Source organism: Populus euphratica, unplaced genomic scaffold, assembly GCF_000495115.2.
Source record: "Populus euphratica unplaced genomic scaffold, PopEup_1.0 scaffold31.1, whole genome shotgun sequence".
Taxonomy (NCBI): Eukaryota; Viridiplantae; Streptophyta; class Magnoliopsida; order Malpighiales; family Salicaceae; genus Populus; species Populus euphratica.
The window spans coordinates 3,801,223-3,827,502 of record NW_011499850.1 but is presented as its reverse complement, the minus strand read 5'-3'; the positions used below and the strand labels follow the sequence as shown (position 1 = coordinate 3,827,502).

The following is a 26,280-nucleotide window of genomic DNA, read 5'->3' as shown; positions in this document are numbered from 1 at the left end:
GTTATTTGAGTGACTATTAATGGTAGTAGATTTAGATGAGGATTTTGGATTATAGATAAAATTACTTTGTCTATAACAATGTTCATATAAGGTCACTGCCAGTATAAAAAATGCCATAAATTTCAAATGGATGGTTACCAATAAAGAGCTTCAAGAGGTATTGACCAGTGTCAGATGACACATCCAAGTATATTATTTTTTATTAAATCGATTGAGGTGAGAAATGCCATGCTGGAAAGCATTATTGAAGCACTCCAATGGAGTTTTGTCAGCAATATATAATGGATAATTAAAGGAGTTTTGATGGATTAGATCAACATTAAACCTATATTTTTTAGCTAATACATGAGATTGTTAGTTCGTGAATTAGTTTTGTGGAAAATCTTTCTAACAAATATCTACTAAAATAAGAAAAAAGCTCTTGAGAAATTATAAGGTGAGCCATCCTAGTTCACTAAGATCATGGAATCATCAATGATCATTCTATAAATTCAATAAGTGCATATATTTGATGAACATGGCTAAAGTGAAACTCAATCAAGTAGTAGTAGTTGTAGTCATTGATTAGTATGAAAAATACAAACTACCTAACTTGTATTGTCAAAATTGACATGCTTTAGTAGGAGTCCAAACCATGAAACTTCATATCCATTAGACCAAAAAGTTTGAATGTTGCAAAGCATCAAAGTAGAATATAACACAGTGGTTGACTTTGCTTTCTTAGCTCCACTCTCTTTTTCTTTGCTTTTTTCAAGAAAAAATCAAATGTTAATCTCTATAAAATGTTAATATTGATAGAAATCATCATAACCTAGATTTACCCCTCAAGAACAAAGCTTTGCACGCAAAATTAGAATAACTTTTGAAAAAAAAAGCACAATTTTTGGAAAATAATCAAAACACAAAAAAATATCATTAAAGATAAAATAAGAGAAATAATAAATTCTTAAAAACAAAAATTAAGCCAAATCCCTTATAAAAAGATCAAGAATAATTTTTTAGAAAAAATCAGAAGCTCAATTCAAGAAAAAAGTTGAAATTTATATCTTATTATTATAAATTATATTAGGATACATATGATAAAATTTTATATATAGATTGATTCGCATGTCTCTTTCAATGGCATTAAATTTCCATAATATTGGTTATTAAATGACCCTAATCTTGATCACAAAAACAAAATCCCAGAGAAAATTTAAATACAAATAATTATATACTTGAAAAAAAATATTATTGGTCATATTTGAAAAGATTTGAATCCGAAATCCATGAAAAGGAAGAGATATGCTTTTAGAATATAAGTTCATTGATTGTAAATTATATCTTGACTTGCAAGTGTATAGGGTTATTTTGTGCAATTAAAATATTCTTATAGATTTATATTCTGAAGTCTTTTGCATATATGAAATTTATTAATGAGATCAATTCATTTAGTACGTGAGATTTTTTATTTTTATATTGTTTTGTGGGAAATCTTTCTAATAACTATGCTCTAAAACAAGAAGATATCTCTTGTGAAATTATTAGGTGAGCCAACCAGCATGGAGTCATTAATGAATTTATTAAAATAATTAATAATACAATCATGTTGATGAATGTATAAATTTAATGAATGTATAAATTTAATTGTCATGGTTAGACTAAAAATCAATCAATTAGTAATCATTGATTGTATGAAAACTTTGGTTCTTTTTTGGAGGAGGGTAGTGAATTCCAACTCTCACATGAAAGCTTATGATTTTTGACAATTTAGGTAAGGGTGATTTGATTATTTTATATGAAGAGTAACTTGGGTTTTTCTTTTCATATAAAAGTTAGCAATTTTTAACAATTTAAATAAGGGTAGTTTGGTGATTTCATGAAAAATTATTTGGTTTTTTTTTACAATTTAAATAAGGGTAGTTTGGTGATTTCTTGAAAAATTATTTGGTTTTTTTTTTTTATTATAATTAATTACAGCTTAGACTATTTTATTTTGATATGGATATAAGTTCTTGTCATTGTCATTATATTATGCAATTTCATACAATGTTAGCAATTTTTTATAATTTAAACAAAGGTAGTTTGGTGATTTCATGAAAAATAGTTTGAATATTTTTCTATAATTAATTATGACTTAGACTATTTTGTTTTGATATAATAGAAGTACTTGTCATGTATAGTGTTATGTGTGTGTTTTTAATTATATTGCATATGGTATAAATATTTTATTAAATATTTCAATTTAAAAAAAATTAATGATAAAGTTTCTTAAAGCATGTGAATCCTTTTTAGACATTTTATTTAATATATTTTGTTAAAAATAAATTTTGAGTGATTTTATATCACTAATTAGGGAAAATATTGAATTATTTTTTATCATTTTTTTGTTAATTTTTTTTTGTTTAATTTTTTTTTTATTTTCGTTCAGTTTTTTTAAAAGTGAAAAACTTGATTAGTTTTTTTTTTTAAAAAAATAAATTTAGTAATAATTAGATATTAAAATTATTAGGACGGATGCTAATATTAGTCAAAGCTGAAAGGTATAAACATATCATTTTCTCAGTTTTGATTTAATGGTGTCTTTGCCTAATCCCAAGTATGATGCCTTAGCTTTAAGGTTGTCTCAACCTCTAGTAATTTCAAACCAACTTAAACTCAATCCTAGATTAATCCTTGTTTGCCAAAATTTGGTCTTAGATTAACTTTCAAATACCTTAAATCTATTTAGAATTTGACCTTAAGTCCCCTAAATCTTATATAGATCCTGATTTGATCATCAAGTGCCTTAAGTCAATCCCCGTGTTATTCCTGAGCATCATGGACCTAATTCCAATCTAATCTCAACCTAACTCCTATAATAATTATTTCATAGATTTTATTTAAATGATTATTATTGATCTTCAATGATTATGTATATAATCTTAATTTTACTTTTTGAATATCTTATTTATTGTATTTCTATAATCAACTAATTCAATTCATGAGATTCTTATAAAATAAATTCCTAAGATACTATAATCAACTAATTCAATTCATGAGATTTTTATAAAATAAATTCCTAAGATAAGTTTTTATAAAATTGTCATTACTTTCTAACTCTTGAGTTGTATGTTTGTCTAATATATTACATTAGCTTGTATTTCAAAGAAAACAATTATATAAAAATGAATTTATAACTTATTTAAGAATTATTTTGAATGTTTGTTTTTGTTTTCTTTAGTTTTTTTTTAGTTTTTGTCATTTTATTTTTAAAATTTTATACTATTTTGTTTAATGTTTAGACTTAGCAAAACCTTTAAGTTCACTGATCTTAACTGTTATAACTCATTTTTCACCCCAATGCTATTAGACCTTACTTCCAAGTTGATGAACTAACAATAAGTCACTTCTTAGATATCTAGGGCTAGGGTATAAAACCACAATAAATAAAAATACAAATAGATCATTGTTGTATAAACAATAAGCATAACAATAAACTTCCCTAGGATTTGGGTTAAAAATGCCCAAAATAAATCTACCCATTTATTCACTCACATGACTTGATAGACTACCAATAGTTATATGTTATGATCAGGATTAGATGATAATAGATATATCAATTCACCATACAATTAAAAATTATAAAAATAACCTGATCTTAGAAAGGATAGGCTTGAACATCCTTATAGAATTTAACTCATTGCAGTGGATTAGGAATAATAGATCATTAGGAATGGAAGATAACTAGCAATATAACTTATCTTATGAAATGAACCCCATCAATATAAAAAGCTAGAAACCCACACTCAGATTGACTTTATCTATAAAAGTTAAATTTAGGAAGTGATTGAGCTTGGCACACTAATAGACTATATTGAGACACCAAGACTATAAAATCTTAACCCCTATTTTATACCTATGAAGAAACATGGATGAGTAGTATGGAAGATGTTGCAAACTTTGATTATCTCTTCGATACTTTAAAATTGTTCACTGAAGAACCAAAATAAGAGAATCCTTTCATACTACACACAAGATATGTGGCAATAATATATTATCCAACATTTAAAAAAAATATCTTACAAAAGTATTTGTACTTTGAAAAAACTAAACTCTGGTTGATCTAATGGGCTAACATTAACCAAAATTAAAATAAAGCCCAAAATATCTAAAGAAAGACCTAAAACATGAAAAATAATAATTCTAAAAAAATAATGATAAGTTGTCTGACATTACTAAAAGATTGATGTCTTCTTCCAAGTGCAGGAGTGTCGAAGTAATAAATAACTCGGCAAGACCAGGGTCGAACTACAGGGAAGTTAATTGTATAAATGATAAACAACAATAATACAACAACAACAACAACAATAATAATTATAGTAATAACAATAATAATAGTAGTAGTAGTAATAGTAACAACAACAACAATAATAATAATAAAGAAAAAGAAGGAGAAGAAGAAAAAGATGATGAGAACTTTGAAATGGAATATCAATGATAATAACAAATGTCAAGGTTAGAGGTTCCCCTAATGGTATGTTAAACAAGTATAGTATAAACTCTTATTATTCAATTGCAAACCACACACAAAGGAGGTTCCAATCGGATTATAGATTGTTAACAAGATTACATTAGTCATCTTATTCAATTAATGCTAATACTTGTAAATCTCGTCAAGCATTCATGATTATAACTTATGTTAACAACAAATCAAGTTCCTTTCATAGCTCAAGTGTCGGTTATACCATATAGGCTAAAATTGGGAACTATTGATTTGATGACTAATTGATGAGTAGGTGACCAAATCTTGACTTGGTGATAATCTTTATCTTTTATTGTCTGCTGAAAACATCATTGATAATGTCAAAATTAGAGCCACTTGAAAACATGAAAGTTGTAGGAAATTGTCTCAGCTTTCTTATGTAAAACATTCAGGTCATTTGGACTTCTAGAACTCTAGATATGGGCCAAACACTAAACGGTGCTCGGGCTAAAAGACATATTCAGACCTCTTTGTTATTGCTCCAATTTGGACTTGAAAATGACCTTTTTAGATCTTGGGCTCCATATGAAAGTTGTAGGCCTATGTCTTACCTTTCCATCCATATAAATTAGACCTAAATCTGAGATCTGTAGCTCCAAATATGACCCAATTACCGAACAGTGTTCCGGTTTGGATTGCACCGACATCTCTTCTCTAAGTTTGACCATCTCTTTATCCATGCAATTTAAGTTCTTCAAGTCATCAATCAATCCTTTCATTTATGTGATAGACCTGCATTAAAAATAGACATTTACCACAAATTATAGGTATCTTATATTATTAGATACATTATATCTTATATTATTAGATATGTTATTATAAAACATGTTTTAGTTAAAGAGTTATTGATATTTCAAGTGCAAAATAATGACATGAAACCTTGATAAAAAATACACTTTTAAGTACTAATCATTGTCGCACTCTATGAATAAAAAAGAAACAATTATTCAATAAGATCCTTAATTAAAAATAACATTTAACTAAATAGGATATGGTGTCGCCTTTTGCGATTCAAAACAAACAAGGAAATAATTCTTCCTTAACCACCTATATTTCTACACATAATAAAGAATTCATCCTTAGTTTAGAATCCATAAAACATATGGAAACACATAACTCTATAGTTGTTGAACACTCATTCTATGTATAGCCCATGATAAAATTAATTAAGCCTAAGAAGTAAATGAGTCAGACCCCTTTTGTATATAGATTAAGTTAACTAAGATCTGATCATTATTTATTAAAGTTGTAGTTTTCTTGAAATTTATTTTTGATAAATACTCTAAATAAGCCAATTAAATGCATCTTTAAGCTTATTTATCTTTAATCTTGTAATTTTCTCAATTGAAACTTTTGATGGATCATTAATGTAATTTGGCTTCATCATCTCATCTCTCTTTGAAAGCGTTTAACCTTGATTCGTCATCTACATCAAACAAAGAGATATTAGAAACATTAAAAATAGCACTAACACTATAATCACTTGATAAATCTACTTTGTAGGCGTTGTCATTAATTGTTTCAAGGATTTAGAATGGATTGTCTCATTTTGACATCAACTTATATCTTCTACGTTCAGAAAACCTCTCCTTTCGTTTATGCATCCAAATCTCATCACCTGGTTTAACAATAACCTTTTTTTTCAGTCATTATTAGTTTTGAATGCATATTGCTCTCTTTTTTTTGTATTTGTCATTGTATACTCTTATGAAGATCATATATGGTTTTCAAGTTCAAAACATTATATTTTTAGATTTTCCAATCATGCATGCATTGAAGTTTTCTGCAACAAGTTATGGTTGTTTTAGTTTTCAAGTTTTTTAAGTATATGTGTTTCTAAAAAGTAAAAAATATATGCTAGTTAATATTTATCTAGTTTTATGTCAAAGTCTTTTGTTTTGGTCTTTCAATTAAGTCATTTTGATTTTTTCTAAACTTGAAAGGTTGTTCCATAATGATGTTTCAAACCGTGTATTTGTATCTTTATGGCAAAATCTAAATTAAAAATCTTTAACTTGACATTTCGATACCCTATCAAGTTTTGTATCTTCATTCTAAGTGGTGAGCTTTTATCTCTTATCTTTATATCTCTAAAGTAGTAAGTAATATGTATCTTTAGATTTGTTGGTTATTTATATATAAATTTCTTTGGTTTTGTACCTTACAACATAGTTATTAAATCTGGACGGCTTGACGGGTCGACCTGGGGGCTGGACCGGTCCAGGTCTGTCAAAATATTGGCAGGTGCAACGACCCGGTCAACCCGGGCGTGACCTAATGTTTTTTTTTTCAAATGTGGGATTTAAAACCCATTAATATATATACTGTATGTTTTTAAGAAAAAAATTAATTTATTTTCAATGTGAGATAAAAAAAACTTTTTGTTTAAATACTTTAATTTAAAATGATAATATAATATCTTTTTAATGTGAGATTTGAAACTCATTAGTATATATACTCTATGTTCAATGTTTTAAAAAAGGCTATATTTTTTCAATGTTAGATTTCTATGTTTATAAGAAAAAAGTTATATTTTTTTAATGTGAAATTTAAAACCTATTAATATATATACTTTATGTTCACAGGAAAAAAACTATGTTTTTTTAATGTGGGATAAAATTTTTTTTTTATTTAAATATTTCAACTTAAAATTTTAACCTAATATCTTTTTAATGTGTGATAAAAAAATTTTAAAATATTTTTTAAAATTTCATTATTTATAATATATGTAACATATATTTATATGATTTTTTTTTAATTTTTTATATAAAAAATAAAATTTAAATTTTTACAAATTAATTTTAATTAATCTAAATTAACCTATAAAACCTGAACCCCACCTCTTATCCTGATCAACCCTATACTAGGTTTAATAATTATGCGTTAAAGTAATGCACACCAACATTCATTTATAAGTGACGTTTTTTTTTTTTTTCAATATTCATTTCATCCTGATATCATACCTAGAATTCCCCACAACAACTATCACACATAAACAACACATAAACTCTTGAACAATTTTTTTCTTGAAAGAGACCTTTTTATCTTCTTCTATACAAACATGTTATATTCTGCAGTCTATTCAAGTAATTGATTATTTAACAATATACAAGAAGTAACCATTATAAATCATTAAGTTTTGATACTCATCCTTTGATCCGTCAAACAAAATTATAAAAAATCATTGAGCTCCAAATTCAGCTAATACAGATGACAACAAAGATGAACATAATTTATTACAAGTGAGATCCCTGAAAAAATATGAATAAAAAAAACTATTCTCTTCAAATAAGTGTTGCATGCCGTGCTTGGTTTCCTCGGGTCGAAGTTGACTTGTACTAGATGTGTGATGTAAATGGTTCTGGTCTCATGGATCATGTCCGTCTAATCTTCAAATAGGATAGTTGACACAGAGCAGCTCTTTGATGAGCGAAACAATTTCTTTGAATTCCAAGATCAAAGAAAATAATTCATAATTTCCATTACACACACACCAGAACCAGAAGAAGAAGACGAAGAAGAAGAAGAAGAATCAAACCATATCCGTAGAACCAGAAGAAGAAGACGAAGAAGAAGAATCAAACCATATCCGTGTTTGCTTGAAGAAAGAATTATTGAAACACAAAGCTACAAGAGAACACTGTCAAACATCAACACTCCCACGCTCTACTTCCCAGACGACATGCTGTTTTCTGCACTCACAGTAAAACACGGTGGCCACAACATAACCCCAGACCATTACTGCCCCGTACAAAACTGCCAACCCCAACGCCTCCCACCCTTTCAACAACATCACGGCCGTCCATCTTGTTTTCTTCGCCAGGTCCTCACTGTCCATCTTCAACCCCTCCATTTTCCACCCAATCAAACCCGTAACCAAACCCATCAGAGCCGATAACACCCACCCACAAACCCGCTTCCCCTCCATCAAATCTGACCCGATAAATATTGCATCCCACCCAAACCTCTCTTCCAAAACCGAAACCACCAAACTCATCCCCAAAACCGCCATCAAATAAATCTCAACAGCCGACCCGACAACCCAAATAACAAAACCCGACCCGAAAACACCTCCTCCAGTTAAGGACCATAAGGTACGAGGCACGCTAGAATAACAGAACAGGATGACATAAACAAAAATCGAAGTAACTAACGTCCTTCGCCACGTGGACTTGACAGCGTTAAGAACAGGCTTTACGCCAATGGGGTTTCTGTGGTACCCCGATTCGGCGGAGACGACGGAGGAGACGGCGGCGAGGAGGGAGAGAGTGAAAGAGGGCACGAAGTAGAGGAAATTGCAGTGGAAGAGGGCGATAGCGGTTTCGCGAGACTCTTTCCAGACGTGGCGGGCTTCGAAACTGGTGGGTGAGAGCGCCGCAATGAATTCGAGGTGGAGGATTTGAGATTGGATGGGATGAAAAGCGAGGGAGCGAGAGAAGAAGAGGAGAGAGAGGGGGAGGGCAAGGAGGGCAAACATGAAAATGAAGATCTGTTTGTTTATAAAGAAAATCTGGAGGGGTTGAAAGATTAAACAAGAACATATGATTGCTGGAGTTGAAGAAATCTTTGGATTGATGACTGTTGTTGGATGTGGCATTTTTTTTTTAATTTTTAATTTTTTTGAACTTTTGAGGCTGTGGTCTGGTTTTTTCTTCTGCGTTTTGACCATGATGTTCCTCATTTGCTAATTACAGAGAGTGATGAGATGTTGAATTTACGTAAATGGGCTTGTGTTTTATACCATCTATTTCGGAGTTCAGGCATCGGTTCTGTTTTATAATGTGGAAATTTGTAGGCATTATCAAGGGCAGAAATAGAAACACGAAATTTTTGTAGGGGCCCTTTTGCTGATAATGAAGAAATTGAAGGATTTTTTAAACCATAAGTCAAATCGTAGAGTGACCATGTTTTGTGGCTGATGATGATGATGTTTTTTTAAACCTTCAAGTCAAATCTTAGAGTGACCATGTTTTGTGGAGGATGATGATTATGACCGCATGTTTTTTTTTTTGTTCTGCTATGTTGGTGTTTAAAAATGTAAATGAGTTGTTTTTTAAATATTTTTTATTTAAAAATATATTAAAATATTTTATATATCAATACATTAAAATAATATAAAAATATTAAAAAAATAATTTTAAGTAAAAAATCAAAATTAAAAAAAAATTTCAAATTAACAATATACTAAAAAGTATAAAAAAACTACCATAACTTTCCCACACCTTTCACTTTTCCATTTTTAATATATTACATTATTATAATTATTATATTATATTATAATTATATTATAATCACTTTCCCATCTTTAATATATTATATTTTTATTTTTATTATTATATTATATTATATTATAATATATACTAAAAATTAAATGAAACACTAAACTATTTATTTTTTAATTTTTTTATTGTTGTTTATCTTTAACTAAACATTTTGGTTTGATTATAAATTTGATGGGTTAGCTTTATTTGATGAGTTAACCTGAATTTTTTTAATTAATCTTTTATTTAGTTTCGTTTCTTAATTTTAAATTTTTTTATTTAATTATCAGATTTTTTTGATACATTCCTGGGCTTAAAGGATTAACTTGGTTTGACAGGTTAATCCATTTAATTTTGAGTAAACCCGTTAATTACTTTATTCTATTTAATTATCAAACTTTCACGGTGCGAATCTCAGGTTTGACGGATTAACCCAGTTAATTCAAATTATTTTTTTTCTTCATTAGTTTTTTCTTTGTTTTTTTTTTAATTATCACACTTTTATGACACGAACTTATAGACAAACCAACATCTAATGCTCCAGTTAATTATTTTATTCTATTTAGTTATCAAACTTTCACGATGCGAATCCTAGGTTTGACGGATTAACCCAATTAATTCAAATTATTTTTTTCTTCATTAGTTTTTTCTTCCTATTGATTTTTTTCTTTGTTTTTAATTAATCTATTCAATTATCACACTTTTATGACACGAATTTATAGACAAATCCACATCTAATACTCCACATCTAATGCTCCAGGGTTTGGTGTTGCAGTCATACTCATTTAAACTTAAGTCATGTAAGTTTAATGTTATTATTAATATTATAAATAATATTCTTGGATCAAGCATTGTAGTTAGATCAAAGACTTTTGGGTATATCTTTGCAAAAAGACCTAACACTTTTAGATCTTAGCATTTTTTTATATTTTTTATGCAATAAAAAAAATTAACCCATGGTGTATGCCTTTGTTTTTTTTTTAAGTCTTTTGCTATGCCTTTGTTTTTTTTTCTTTTTTTTTTAAGTCTTTTGTTGTGAATAACACGATGCAATCTACAATGAAAAAGCTTATGCCTTTAGTTTATCTTTTTTATCTATAGTTTCTTAATATTAAAGTTTTTCTGTTTAGTTATCAGGCTTTCATGACACGGATCCCGGGTTTGATGGTTTAATCCAGTTGATTTAGATTTTTTTCTTTTTTTTCATTAGTTTTTTCCTTCCTGTAGGTATTTTTCTCTTTGCTTTTTCCTTTTTAATTATAATTTTTTTAAAAAAAAAATTAGTTCATTAATATTAAATCTTTTTTTTCTATTTAGTTATTACACTTTCATAACACGAATTCCAGGTTTGACAAGTGAACTTAATTTGGCGAGTTAACCCAATTGATTCTGTTTTTTTTCCGCGAGTTAACCCAATTGATTCTGTTTTTTTCCCTTTTTTCTTATTAGTTTTTTCTTTATGTTAGTTTTTTTTAATTAATCTATTTAATTATCACACTTTTATGACATGACATTGCAGTCAGACCTACATCCAATGCTATTATGTCTGGTATTGCAACCAAAACCACTTAAACTTAGGTCATGCAAGTTTAATATTATTGTTAATATTATAAATATTACTCTTAAGTCAGACGTTGCAGCCAAACCCAAGACTTTTTGAAATAATTTTGCAGAAAGACCTAATATTTTTAAATCTTAATTTTTTTGATATTTTTTTATACAAAATAAATTGACTCGCGGCATCGCGCGGGTCATGTAACTAGTAGGTTTCTAAATAGCATCTATCCATAACTACTACGTAATTTAATTTGGATAGTGATTTGGAACAAGATTTTTAATTATGGAGTTATTGTCCGATTAATTTTATTAAATAATAATTATTTTAGATTGTGTTAAATTGGATCAATTAAATTATTAAAATCATAATTAAATTAAATGATTTTGATCAAGTTAATATCTTATTTAATTTAACCAAAATGTTAGTTTTAATCGGATTTTAAAAATCTTTTTTTAGTCTGCTGAACATACTAAAATCATTTGATAAATTAAAAAAATAGATCCAATAGATTTCTTGCCTATAAATTGCCAAACCCTTAGCTCCTAAAATAGATGAGATATATCCTTCTAAGTCAAGATACGTGGGTATCCTCAAATAAGTATAGGAAAACAAAGAATAAATTATTCAATTTATATCTATACATTTGAATGATTATTAAAAGAATTACTCTACCAATAAAAAAAATAATTCTTTCTATTATGTTATATACTATGAAATTTCAAAGTGATTTTTTAAATAAAAAATTCCTTTTACGCATTGATTGTAAATCTGCTAAAGAAGTTTTATAAAAAAATGTTCAAAATATTGCTTTAAAATAGATTTTTGCTTAATGATAAGTTATATTAATTATTTTTTATTTTGATATAAAATATATAAAAAAAGATACAAATTTTGTTCTTGATTTTCTAACTAGAGAATTTCTCCAAAACAGGTATTAATGCCTCTCAAATCCAAATCCAAAGACAAAGGCAAGGACCCATAAATAAAAAAGGAGTCTTTAAAATCTTAAATCCTATAAAAATACTTACATCGGTAATTCCCTCTGCAAAATTGATCAAATCATCGTATGAAGCAGACTCTTCCTCTAAAAAACCCCTCATTTTCTTTTAATTCAAATCTTTCATTTGAATTATCTCAAAAGGTTTCAAGAGAAAATTTTGATTATATTTAAAAACTAGATTATCAAAATGTTTTAACTATAGAAAAAGAATTTTTCCACCCTAATTCTTTTATTGCAACCATAAAAATCTTCCATCCAACTTGGTATTTCAAAACCTGGAACATATCCAATTTCCAATCTTATTACATGACAATTCTTGAAATAATAGGATCTGTCAAATTCAAACATTTCAAATTACAATAAATTCATTTCCAATAAGCCTACTCCACATGCATTATCCAAAATATCCTTAATTCTTCTTATTGAAAATAACCCCTTTACCAGACAATTTATTTTTTTGATCAGCTATCATGTCAAACCTTATGATTCCATTACACGTTCTTATTTATGTTAGGATTATCAATAAGCATGGTTCAATGTCCTTTTCCTTCAAAATAATAAAGGCAATCACTATTCGATATTCTATTTTAATAATTCTATCAAAACTTCTTTTTATTTATGTTAGGATTATCAACAAGTATGGTTCAATGTCCTTTTCCTTCAAAATAATAAAGGCAATCACTATTCGATATTCTATTTTAATAATTTTATCAAAACTTCAAACTTACCAAACTGGTTTCTTAGACCTTACCTTTTAATTGAAAATAGCTATATTTACTTCAAATAGAATTTTAAACCTTTAAAAAATAAGAAGAAATTCCCACCAATTTTTATGTTTTGTTCTGAATTCTTTGTCTTTTGGGTTGTTCATGATATTTTGACTATAATACCTAGTATAGGTATCCCATTCTTATTAGCGATACAAAGTAAAATGATGGAACTCCTTTGCAGAAAAAAGCAAAAGTTCAAAACCTACTAGAGTCAAATGACTTCAAAACACCAAAAGGCCAAATTATAGAGTTAAATCTTCAATCCAAATTTATAGCCTAAAGATCTTATGCTTTTACTCTTCTCGTCTTAATAAAATATGAAGATGATCATTTTAAAATCATTAAACAATTTCTATAAAGTATCAAAGACAATGAATCCTCTCCATCTTTATCATCCTCAAATTCTATTATCAGTCTAGACAATGACATGAAGACAATTATTACATAATTCTTTCTCTTATACAAAAATCATAAAAATCATAGGCACTCATTTTTCAAAACAAATATTTTTTAAAACCAGAAATATTTTGGCTCATTATCAAAACTTGCAAGTCCAACCCCTCCTATCGGTACAAGTGGTTAAACAAACAAGATTCTAATTCAACAGAGTGCTAGTTCTATTAACCAGGAAATAATATCTCAACTCGCCTATTCGATAATGTTATTTTCATTATTTAGAAAATAATCTTTTGATACGTTCATTCGACAGGGCATTATTATACCTTTTTATTTCATAATTTTACACTAAATTACAATAAAAGGTAATTGATTTTATGAATTATTGAAATAGATTGATAGATTATTTCAAGGTGTTAAACATTTTCTTGATGCTTATGCGCATGATGTGGTCCCCTACTGCTAGTCTAACTTCACAACCTCACCTCAATAGAAAGATGTTTCAACGATGGAAGGCAAGAAAACTCTTAGTTCTCTTCTTTTTCTTTCTAAACCCTAACTTTTGATCTTTTTCTCTCTCTTTAAAATAACTCTATAACCTTTAATTACCCCATTTTGAACCTTAACTCTCCTAATTACACTTAATTTCTCTTTTATTTATGTGAATTTGGCAAGAATTTGAAAGAAAATTCAAGAATCCCTCCCCTTTTTTAGCTTGAAAACTGTCGGTTAAGAGAAAAAAATAAAGTATTTATATAGCATAGATTTTCTAATTTTACTTATTGACCCTATTAAATTATTATTTTTTTACCTATTTTGCCCTCATCCCCTCATTCTTAATTAATTAATTAATGCCGAACTACTTTTCTTTTCTTTAATTTCATCATTCTCATATATTTATTTATTTATTTTAATTTCATCATTCTCATATATTTATTTTTATTTTTCTTTTTCTCAAATTGGATTTTTACCTTCTAAATTTGATGGATTGATGGATTGGGTCAAGTAAAATAATACAAATATTACAGATGAGTCAATTTTTTGGAATACTTCTATTCTTCTTTATGATTTGACAAGAGTCGATGAAGACTTGTCAATAGACCTCTAATGATTTTTTTTTTATTCTCCTCCCTTTTATCTATCTCCTCTCTCTAAGATTCACATTGGCCTATCAAAGTTAAAAAACATCTCATCATTTTATTTTTGTATTATATTAAATCTTTTTTTTACCACTATTTTTTTAATTTTTTTTTAATTTCATCTATTTGTATTTGATTTTATATAATTTTTATATCAAATTTAGTACTCATTTTTTTTATTGCTATTTATTTTATTTTATCACTTTCTTAATTGATTTTATTTTTTTATTTTATCATTTAACATTTTATTTTATTTTATTTTTATGTCAAATTCATTTTCATTCTTTTAATTACTATTTGTTTTGTTTTACATCTTTTTTTAATTGATTTTTTTTGTCAATTTTATCCTTCCGCGTTTGGTTTATTGAGAATTTAAATTCTTAATTTTTTTAAGTTTGTCTTTTATGGGTTTGATCTTAAGCTTATAATTCGGGTTATAAGTTTCAAAGATTAGCTCAAGATAATTTTGATTTTTTAGGTTATTTTTAAAATTTATTTTTTTAATATTAAATTGACAGGGGTTAAAATTTATTTTTTTAATATTAAATTGATAGGGGATTGAATTTTATAATTTTTTTTTATTTTTTTATAAAATTATTTTGATTTTAAATTTAAATTATGGGTTTGATAAATTAAACTAAATTGATTTTTTTTTTTAATTAGGGAGACGTCCGAATAAAATAAGTTCACAATATTTTTAACTAGTTTACTTTTGTAGTGGTCTCAGCAACCCGGCCGTGCAACGAGGAAATCCTCGCTCCGGTCCGAGCACAAGGAAGGGTGCTCGCCTTGTTCACTGAGTGTTCAACGCTCATTGAAGAAACCAAGCAAGCAAAGAAAAGTCAAAGGGCCAGCTGCAGTTGGCGTTCTCTCATTAACATCTAGAAAACCTCCAAACTTCCTAAAAGCTCTTTCATGGCCTTGACTTCAAAATCATCACCTCTAATGCCTTCCCCTACTGCATTTCCATTCATTTCATTGAGAGGCTATGAAACGCTGCTCAATTTCCCTCTAATCATTCTGTCCCCTTGATAACACCGATAACAAACTGGGAAGCCATTTCCATCATCCTTCAAGAATTATTGAAAGTAAATTCCAGTGAATACCAGTAATCTCAAATTCAATACTTCTGAGAAGAAGATTGCTCACTACAGAGAACTGGGTGATGATTCTTAATATTTTAGCTCCAATCCAAAGGCCTAGAACTTGACCTATGACGTGAACATTAATACACATAAAACATAACTCCAGCTCATGAAAAAGGTGTCGATTTGGTTGGCTAGGGTTGACAATTCCTAGTCATGATTTCTCGTGGATGATCAAGCGGAAATCCATAAAGTGCGAAGAGTTCGTGAAATTAGAAACTTGCCGGAACAGTTATAAATAGCCGCTCCCCCTGCTGATGGTAAATTCTTGATCCATCATAGTGGGAACTCAATTTCGTAGAGAACAATGAGAGTTCAAACCTAGGCAAAGTAAAGTCCAGAAATGCTGTGCAACAACTAAATACACAGCCTCTCGCGGGTGATATGAAAAGGCAGCTTAAAATGAGCGTGGAATGAGGATCATAAAGATAAGCCTGAATCCGCCATTCCAGTGAGCCAATGCAGGAAGGACCAAGTCTTCGTGCATGATCTGTCGGGAGGCCTGATAACAGTCAATGGATACATGTCAGAAACTCAGAATAGTCCCCACCCAAACCGACCCAGCCAGCACAAGGATTGAAATGACATGATACTTTAACAAGTTCAATAGGTCAAGAATCGATATTTTTTCATTATAATAAATCCAGGAACCATCTTTAAAAAAAAAATCGAATTGTGGTTCAAGAGAGCATGAAGTGAATTCCTGTAGCTATCTAGATCAAAGAAACATGCTGCTCTCCAATACGATCAGTTGTTAAATCATGATGTGGAAAAATAGTTTAGTGTCATTGAGTCCTATGAAGATAGCACATCATGAGAGCAGAACAAGCATCCCCAAATACTGTTCTTTACGTTTTAATTCAAACAATCTGCACGCAAAGCAGTTTTTCTCTCCAAAATACACTTTAAAAAAGATATTATTAAAGAATCAAATGCAATCGGTGGCAAGAAGTAGGCGCAAATAGGGTACACTATTGGTTAAGAAAACGAAGGGAACACAATCTCCAAGCTATGCAGTGACATCCAGACAAAAAGGTTCCTTCTTTAAATGAACTCAGCTAGCTACATGCTAGATTTCAAAAACTATAATTGAAGATAAGAAAATGGGGAACAGCTTAACACCTTCAGAATCCATTGAAGCCTGAGAAAAACAGAAATATAATGCAACTGTCTGCTGCTCTTTGCATTCTTTTCTACTGTCACCCTTCCAGAAGTAAGATTTTTGATCAAATATATTGTATACCCTTCTCCCAGCAAAACTTTTATCTACCGGGTCATAGCATCAACATGATTCACAATCCATGAAAATTACACGTGGCATTAGCACTAATTCTGAAGAATTCATTGACAGGCAACCGGATTCTAGAGGGTTGAATAACCAAGCGATCCAAAAAGTTCCAAGCTTAGACAACAATTCACCGCAAGCATATCGCAACGAAGAGTTTACAACTATGACACCACATTGCCTATCAAGAATGGGAGGAGAGCAGATGCAACTATCATTCAACAGGCAAGTTGCAGAATACTCGGCTTAAATCACCCACCAGCCTCCCCTGTTCTTTTTGAAAATCCAGCTTCATTTGAGTAAGAACCAAATTTGGACATAACAGCATTCTATCCAGTAGATTCAGTTAAAAAAAAAGAAGTATTCATGAGTAAACATTTCATACACTGGGAAATAAAATTTAGCTTATCCTCATCAATTTGCAGAATTCGTACTGCATGCCTTTCAATCAGGCACTAAATTCATTTCGATTATGAGTATGTAAATCCATTTGGAAAAAAAAAAAAAATCTTCCTAATAATGTCGAAGTCTGGTCAACAAATTCATCAAGCATCAACTTTTCATGTGGTCGCCGAAGACAATTCAAAGGAAAATAATCCAGCTCTGACCTCTTAAAATCAGAAATCGTGTCTAAATTCATTTCTGACCAATCAAACTAGTCGCATTTGAATTATAATCAAGAATCCAAGAACGAAAATCAGATTTCATATTCAAAACAGAGCATATACCATGAAGAGAATTATCGACCAAGACAAGCATGCGGCAATTCATAATCATATACATGGATTTGATAGGTGGTACTGTTGGTTTATTTATTAACCAAAAAATCGATAACGTACATACAAAAAAATAAAAATAAAAAGGACTCAAGATTTAACAAGAACTTATGGCAAGTACAATGGGAAGCAAGGCTGTAAGGCGGAGCGAAGCCGGAGTGTTGTCACAAAGCTGCCCGCCTAGAAGGGCCACCCTCGCTCTGTAGCGTTGTCGATTAGAAAAGGAAAGAGAAAATTCTACCACTAACCAATTCATTTTTCCAAACAAAGTCCCACGATGGCCTATCTTTTACGCCTTCATCAAATTCAACTCTTGTCCTGCAAATAGGACACGCAGAAACCTTAACAAGCCAACTATCCACACATTTCATATGAAAGACATGACCACAGCCAACAAGGTTTCTACACCACTGCCCTTGCTTTATATCTTCAAGACAAACCACACATGAACTTTGATCAGCAGCCGTTTCAGGTGTCGTGTTAGTCGAGAATCTGAATCTTGGGAGCTTCTTTAAGTCTTTGAGAGGCAGCCCCATTGGGGGATTGGAGGATGGAGTCGAGTGGCGGTGGAGTGCGGCGGTGGGAATGAGGAGGAGGATGGCGGCAACACCAAGGAGGAGGAAAAAAAGGATGGTTATTGCGATCATTACTATGGCTTTCAGGACAAGAAAAATAAACTTCCGGTTTGGTTTTGGTGGTGCACCACCGTGGTGATGAGGAGGAGGAGACATGGTTACAGATGGAAGTTAATGAACGAAAAGGAAATGGCCAGACTGAAAAGGTTTTTGGTGTGACTCCAAAAATAGGGTCCAATTTATATAGAATATGAGAGAAGAGGAAAGAGGAGTGCGGTTTTTATCATTCCACTTTCTTCTTTCCGTGGGCAGTAAAGGGCGGCTGCAGTTAGAATGTCGATGTGGTGTCGCCATGTGTTCGCATGCTGGCTTACGCGGAGGATCTGTCACCGTTCTCACGCAAAACCTACGGCACTGTTTGTTTATGCGTTCTCACGCAAAACCTACGGCACTGTTTATGTGTTTTAAAAGCATTTTTAAAAAGATTTATTTTTTTTAAATTTTTTACTAATTTTAAATTAATATATTTTTAATATTTTTAAATCATTTTAAGGTGTTAATACTAAAAATAATTTTTAAAAAATAAAAAATATTATTAATATATATTTTAATATGAAAAGCTAATATCTAGATTTCCAAACAAGCTCCATGTGTATTTTCTTCTGCATTAGATGAGATGGACCTAGCTAGGTAGGTAGGTAGGTAGGTAGGAGGTAGGCTCCATTAAAACAGTCCTTGTCATAAGAAAAAACAAAATGACAAGAAAACGCGAAGTTATTGTATCCGTAGATCCACAGAATTGTAACTAGGGGGACAAAAACTGAAAAATTAATTAAATTTAATATTTTAAAAAATTAATTATAAAATTAAATTATAAAAAAATTAATTAAAATTATAAAAAAATAATTAGTTCAATTCAATTTTAAAAGTCTAAAATAAAAAACCGAACCAAATTCCAACCAAAAAAATAAAAAAATCAAGTCAAATAAAAAAAAATCAAACTAAATAAAAAATAAGAATCAAATAAAATAATTGAGTGAAACTGATTTAAAATAGTTTTTGTTTTAAAGACCAAACTAAACAATAAATAAGTTTTTATTTTATTAAAAAAATTTAATTTAATTATTTTTTAATAAAAATAGAATTAAATTAAAAATAATAAGTCATAATTATCTTGAATTATCTTTGTAAAATCTTCATGATTTTTAATAGAGAGCATTAGATATTTCCTTAAGACGGCACGGTTTTGGTATGTAAAACATGTACGCTTGATGGAATATACCAATGGATGGATAGATTGATATGCTATCGTCAACGTCGTCGTCGTCGTTTTATGCAGAAAAGAACAGAAATAGAAACACTACTGGATGGATAGATTGTTATGCTGTCGCCGTCGTCGTCCTAGAATTCAAATTTAGTTGGATGAGAATGATTATAATGAAGAGAAACTTCATTTACCAATGCTTATTAACCATTTTTATATATATATATATATATATATATATAGACAGATATCTATGGGCGCTCCTCAATCGTTTGATGGGTTATGGCTCCAGTTTTGATGGGTCCCACGTGTCCAAGAAAAGGATACGCTCGGGTGATTTGAGAGTAACCAATCAATTAATCATATGTTTTTTTATCAACCAATATTAAATTAAATTAAAAATTAAAAAACACTTTAAAAAATTGTTGAATCCACGTAGCTCTCCTCAGAGCACTATACTCAACGTTTTTTCCCACAAAGATCCAAGATTTAAACAACAATTGACCAGGAGCGCATTATTTTTTTTTATTAAGGTTAGATTGATGTTTATATATATTTGATTAAAATTATAATTAAAATTAAAAATAAATAAAAAATAATTTAAAATATTTGATTAAAAATATTTTTAAATTAAAGTTATAAAATAATTAAAAAATATATATTATAATATTAATAATTTTTAATTTAAATATTGTAGATTTAATTAATATTATTATATCTTGAAATAAATAATACTTTATATAAAATATTTTTTATTATTTGATTAAACTATCTACAATTCTATTATATATAAAATTCATCTGATAAAAACTATAATTTTTATAATTTTTTGAACATATAATAAAATTAGATAAATTAACATTAAGAATAAAATTAAAATTGTTATCATGCGTTCTTCTTATAATTAATGTAGTGTTATTAAATAATATTAAATATTATTTTATTAAATAAAACATAATTAAAAATAAAACAATTTATTTATTTTTTAGGTTGGATTCAGTTTTATATATTTAAATTTAAACCGAATCCAATCCAATCATGAATAGTAGAGACTATTCACATAAAATTCAAATTTCACTAAACATTATTTATATTTATAAAGTAAACAGTGTAGATCATGAACAATAGAGACCATTCATAAGAAATTCAGATTTCACTTTACATTTTTCATATTTATAAAGTAAACAGTGTAGAATAAATTATAATTCATTCTGCACTGTTTACTTTACAAAAATAAATATTATATTTCACTTTATACTAATTTACCCTGTACTTCCTGATATTTTAATTGTAGCACAATAGTTAGGAAGCAGCTTGAGTAATTTTTACTTGCGTTTTCAACTAACATTCTGCACTGTTTACTTTACAAAAATAAATATTATAATTCACTTTATACTATTCACTTTAAAAAATAAATAATATAAAGTGAAATTTACCCTGTACTTCCTGATATTTTAATTGTAGCACAATAGTTAGGAAGCAGCTTGAGTAATTTTTACTTGCGTTTTCAACAAAAAAAAACAGGTATTTATATGTTATCAAACATGTATTTTTCATGATTTGCTTCAAATATAGAAGCAATCACGGTAACAAACAAACTCTTAGAATGGGAGGAGAGCAGATGCAGCTATCAGTCACTATTCTTTTCGAAAATCCAGCTTCATGTGAGAAAGAATCAAATTTTGAGATATCTGCATCCTATCCAGCCTGATCTCTCTTTTTCTTCCATCCTTATCGACTATCTTTTTAGCAAATAGGGTGATATTGAATGGTTCAAGAATCAAATTTCAAAATCCCTATTTATTTTAACAAATCATATTGAATACTGGGATAAACTAGATGTTGCAAAATCTTGCTTAAAAGGAGGAGTAACCGAAGCTCAAGATTATATGACGCTAATTTTTGTATGGAAATTCAAGAAAGTGGCGGTTCCCTAACAGGATCATCGTGTTTTTTTATATATATCTGTGGCAAGTCCTGACAGGGTCTTCGTTAAACCAGCATGAAAAACATATTTATCCGATGAAGTAGCACGCCAAGCACTAAAATCCCAAGATTTTACTTGATATTCAGAGGCCATGGTATAGTATAATACAGTTTTTGCACTTCAGTTCAAAGGATCTGCACAGAACTAGTTTTTTTCGCCAAGGCCACTTACAAATGGGGAAGCATCAAGAATCAAATTTCACTATAGGGAGAAGGAACCACAAAGGTTCATTGCATAAAACCAAAGGAAACAAGATATCAAAGTTATGCAGCGACAACAAGAAAAGAAGGATTCCCCATTCCAACAATTAACTCCGCCATAAATTCTTAGAAATGAAATGTATGACTTGGAAGCCACAAGAATGTGCATAACACAGCAAGGAGAATCATTCCCCGAGCACTAATACATTAATGCCTAAAAATTAAAGAAATGCTATGCAACATGTGATTTCACTACTCAACCACAGCATCGTATTGTACCCACTTCCCAGCAACTGTTTTCCCAACTGGCCACAACGTTAAACCATGACCCAAAATCCAGGCAAACAATAAGCTAGCAAAAGGCAAAAGCAGGGTAGGAGAATCTCGTAGAAGAGATCAAGAGTAGTCACAACAAAGACCAACACAAAAGCAAGCTCAAGCTCGACATAATGGCAATTATCTATTACAGTAATCAAAATCCAGCACCAAACTGCGGATTCAAAAACCAGCAACAAAAGGAAATCTCCAAGATGAACAAATAAGAAGAAATGAGATCAAATCAAAACAGATGTACTCAAAGTCAAATCTAATTTCACTATGTAACAGTTAAAAATACTAGAGAGAGAGAGAGAGAGAGAGAGATGATTATCTCACGCAAAAGATATGCAAGGCTGATTTCTGTCGTATAAGAAAAGCTAATCTGATGTTGTAAAATTAGTTGGTGACGAAAGAAGCAGACTGGTAAGAATTTCATTATGTTATGCAGCTTATAATGATGATATCTTTTTTCTTTTGAACTCCAAGCTATTTGCTGTTCTGTGTTTCTGTTTGCTTGGATCAAAACACTAGGAACACTGAAATATCCTAGGAGTAGGTGGATATACGCTTAAAAGCAACAATTAGTCTAATGAAATGGAATAAGTTTTTGTTGAAGTATGAATGTAGTGTTTTATTACCACTACATTGAGGTAATTATACTCAAGAACTTATGAAATGGGGTTAAAAGATTTTAATGTTACGCGAATTTGATCGAGTTAAGAAAATATTCATGAGCAACCATTTCATATACTGGGAAATAAAAATTTAGCTGTCCACTAAGTTCATTTCGATTATGAATAATTAAATCCATTCGGAAAAGAATTGATTTCTTCCTAATGATGTCGAAGTCTGGCCAACAAATTCATCAAGCACCAACCTTTCATGTGGTATCCACAGACAATTCAAAGGAAAGTAATTGAGCTCTGACCTCTTAAAAGCACCAGCCTTTCATTTCTAACCGATCAAAGTAGTCGCATTTGAATTACAATCAAGAATCCAACCACCAAAATCAGATTTCGTATTCAAAACAGAGCATATATCATGAAGAGAATTATCGACCGAACAAGCATGCTGCCATTCAAAATCAAATACATGGATTTGAAAGTTGATACCATTCGTTTATTTATAAAAGCAAAAATCTAATAACGTACATACAAAAAGAAAAAAGAAGAGGGGATCGAAATTTAACAAGAACTTACAATTAGATAGAGAAAAAGAAAATGCTACCAAACCCTCAATTCATCTCTCCAAACAAAGTCCCACAATGGCCTATCTTTTACGCCCTGATCCAATCCAACTCGTGTCCTGCAAATAGGACATGCGGAAACCTTAACAAGCCACGCATCCACACATTTCCTATGAAACACATGACCACATCCAACAAGGTTTCTACACCACTGCCCGTGCTTTATCTCTTCAAGACAAACCACACATGAACTTTGATCAGCACCCGTTTCGGGTCTCGTCTTGGTCGAAAATCTGAATCTTGGGAGCTTCTTTAAGTCTTTGAGAGGCAACGCCTTAGGGGAATTGGAGGATGTAGTCGAGTGGCGGTGGAGTGCAGAGGTGGCAACGAGGAGGAGGATGGCGGCAACACCAAGGAACAGGAAAAAAAAGATGGTTATTGCAGTCATTATTATGGCTTTCAGGATTAGAGAAAGAAACTCTTGGTTTGGTTTTGGTGGTGCTCCACCGTGCGTACGGTGGTGATCATGGTGGTGGTGAGGAGGAGGCATGGTTACAGATGGAAGTGAATGAATGGAAAGGAGAAGGTTTTTGGTAACTACAAAAGTTGGGTCTAATAGATGAGCATCAGAAAAGAAGAAAAGAGAAGTGCGGTTTTCCCGACTCCACTTTCAGTTTTCTTTCTTTCTATGGGCAGAAAAAGGAGGCTTTGAATACTGAGAAAATATTATTCAGATATTTTTAAATATTTTAAAAAATAATATTTAACACGATAATAAATGAAAACTAATAATAATTAGGCAGCTAATTGTCATGGTGATGATTTCGTAATGCTTACATGTTGTTTAATGCGTTGGATATCTGACTATTTTCACACAAGACCCATGTTTAGTATAGTTTATTTATGAGAAAGCAGTTTTTTTTTTAAAAAATGGTTTTCATAAAAAATAAATTTATAAAAAATAAATTATTTTTTTATATTTAGTAATGTCATAAAAAATAAATTATTTTTGGCTATGTTATAAAAATAATTTATTAATATTTTTTAAGTTTATTAAAAGAATCTCATCAAATATAATTGATAAAGAAATTAAAAAATGATGAAATTAAAAAAATTATTTTATAAATTATTTTAAATAAAACAAATAATAATCAAAAGAATCGGACCAAATATGACAAATAAAAAATTAAAAAATAGTAAAACTAAAAAAATTAATTTTATAAATTATTTGAAATAAAATAAATAACAATAAAAAATAAAAATCAAATTTAATAAATACAAAAAAATTTAATTAATAAAAGAATAGAAAAAAAATAAATAACAATAAAAAAAATAAAAATTAAATTAAATTCTAAAAAATAAAATTAAAAAACAATAAATTCAAAATAAAGTTTGGAAAGTAAATCTTAACAAATCATTTTACATAAAACAAACTCGGCATTAGTTTCTTTTGTATTGGATGATAAGGTAGCCTTTAAGATTTGCTTGATAGAAGAATGAAGTATTGTTCAAATTGTATTTTATTTTAATTATAGTTTTAAAAATATAAATGCCACAGTTTTGTATAGTTTTTTTTTTTGAAAACTTATATATGAAATCCTATAATTTATATTTTTAAAATTTATATTTTAAAATTATAATCATAAAAACTATGATAATACTATATATATTTTCAATTAAAAAAAACTTAAAAAAAAGATTATATATTATATTACTAAATAGAATATTTAATGGGATTACTTGAAAATATAGTTGTAATTATTTTTTAAATTATTTTTTTGTGTTGACATGTATTAGATAATAAGTTTTTTGTTTAACAAAAAAATCAAAAATAAATAATATATAATAATAATAATAATAGAAGTATAGGAAATCAAATCAACAATAACTTTACCCCTTTCTGTTCTTGCCGATTGTAGCAATTCATTTTTTTTTCTTTCAAATCCTTACTTTGAAGATATTAAATAGAGATTTCAAACTAATTTCAACGAGAGAAAACTTCCCAACCAAGGTGTAGAATTCGGAATTAACGAAGAGAAATACATTATTAAAATGTTTTTATAAAGACTCTGATTTTATAACAATTGTTTTCTTTCATCTTATATATATTAAATTATTAACCCGTTAAATAATATAAAGGCGTTCATTATATAACTATGTATTGAATTGTCACTACGTCAGAGATTTTACTTCATAAATACACATAAATATATTATTAAAAATCAAGGTCAATGTCAAATTATGCTACTTATATGAAGACTCCTAATTAAATAAATTTATGCATCATAAAAGTAAAATTGTAACTCTCAAAAGAACATGGACCAAAGTGTAATGTTATTGAAAATGTAGGGGCTACAGCTCCCCTGTCCTTTCACGTATTTGCCATTGTATATACTTCTATGTGCGCTGCTCAATCGTTTCATGGACTGTTGCTCCGGTTTTGATGGGTCCCACGTGTCCAAGGAAAAGGACCGATTAGTCAATGCCTGGGTGATATGGGATTAACCAATCAATTAATCACACGCGGGTGTATAATTTTTTTTTTATATAATTTTTTTAATGTGAAGAATGCTAGTTTAGTCTTTTAGTGCAGAGTTATTTCTTTGAATTGATAATTTGAATAATATAATTAAAAAATATATAATAATAAAAAATAATATGAACAAAACATGACAACTAAAAAAAGAATAATATGAACAAAACATGACAACTAAAATTTTTTTTTAAAAAACTCAATTTAAGTTTATTAAATTATCAAATAATTTAATATTAAAGGGTGAAAGAAACTAAAAATAAATCCTAATTAAAATGAGTGAACTAGCAAACTTAATAACTATAAACATAAGATTAAGATAATTTCATAAAAAAAATAATATTTTTTTTAAGATCAGTTCGTAATAAATCAAATGAGAACAT

At 29.1% G+C, this 26,280-nt stretch overlaps 3 protein-coding genes across 3 annotated transcripts; all 3 read right to left on the bottom strand.

The window, feature by feature from the left end:
• Nucleotides 1-8,147: 8,147 nt before the first annotated feature.
• LOC105121332 (uncharacterized) lies at nucleotides 8,148-8,981 on the bottom strand. The gene has a single exon (XM_011019920.1). It carries the CDS (start codon nucleotides 8,979-8,981, stop codon nucleotides 8,148-8,150), a length of 834 nt encoding a protein of 277 aa, XP_011018222.1.
• An 8,789-nt stretch (nucleotides 8,982-17,770) lies between these two features.
• Nucleotides 17,771-18,671, bottom strand: LOC105121258 (RING-H2 finger protein ATL56-like). Its single transcript, XM_011019822.1, has one exon. The coding sequence runs from the start codon at nucleotides 18,563-18,565 to the stop codon at nucleotides 18,050-18,052; it is 516 nt and encodes a 171-aa protein (XP_011018124.1). The 5' UTR covers nucleotides 18,566-18,671; the 3' UTR covers nucleotides 17,771-18,049.
• Nucleotides 18,672-23,192: 4,521 nt separating this feature from the next.
• LOC105121257 (RING-H2 finger protein ATL56-like) lies at nucleotides 23,193-24,041 on the bottom strand. Its single transcript, XM_011019821.1, has one exon. The coding sequence runs from the start codon at nucleotides 23,912-23,914 to the stop codon at nucleotides 23,402-23,404; it is 513 nt and encodes a 170-aa protein (XP_011018123.1). The 5' UTR covers nucleotides 23,915-24,041; the 3' UTR covers nucleotides 23,193-23,401.
• Nucleotides 24,042-26,280: the final 2,239 nt, after the last annotated feature.

What these genes read in the sequence shown, in the direction of transcription:
- LOC105121332 (XM_011019920.1), bottom strand. Translation starts at nt 8,981, where the DNA reads ATGTTTGCCCTCCTTGCCCTCCCCCTCTCTCTCCTCTTCTTCTCTCGC.
- LOC105121257 (XM_011019821.1), bottom strand. Translation starts at nt 23,914, where the DNA reads ATGCCTCCTCCTCACCACCACCATGATCACCACCGTACGCACGGTGGA.
- LOC105121258 (XM_011019822.1), bottom strand. Translation starts at nt 18,565, where the DNA reads ATGTCTCCTCCTCCTCATCACCACGGTGGTGCACCACCAAAACCAAAC.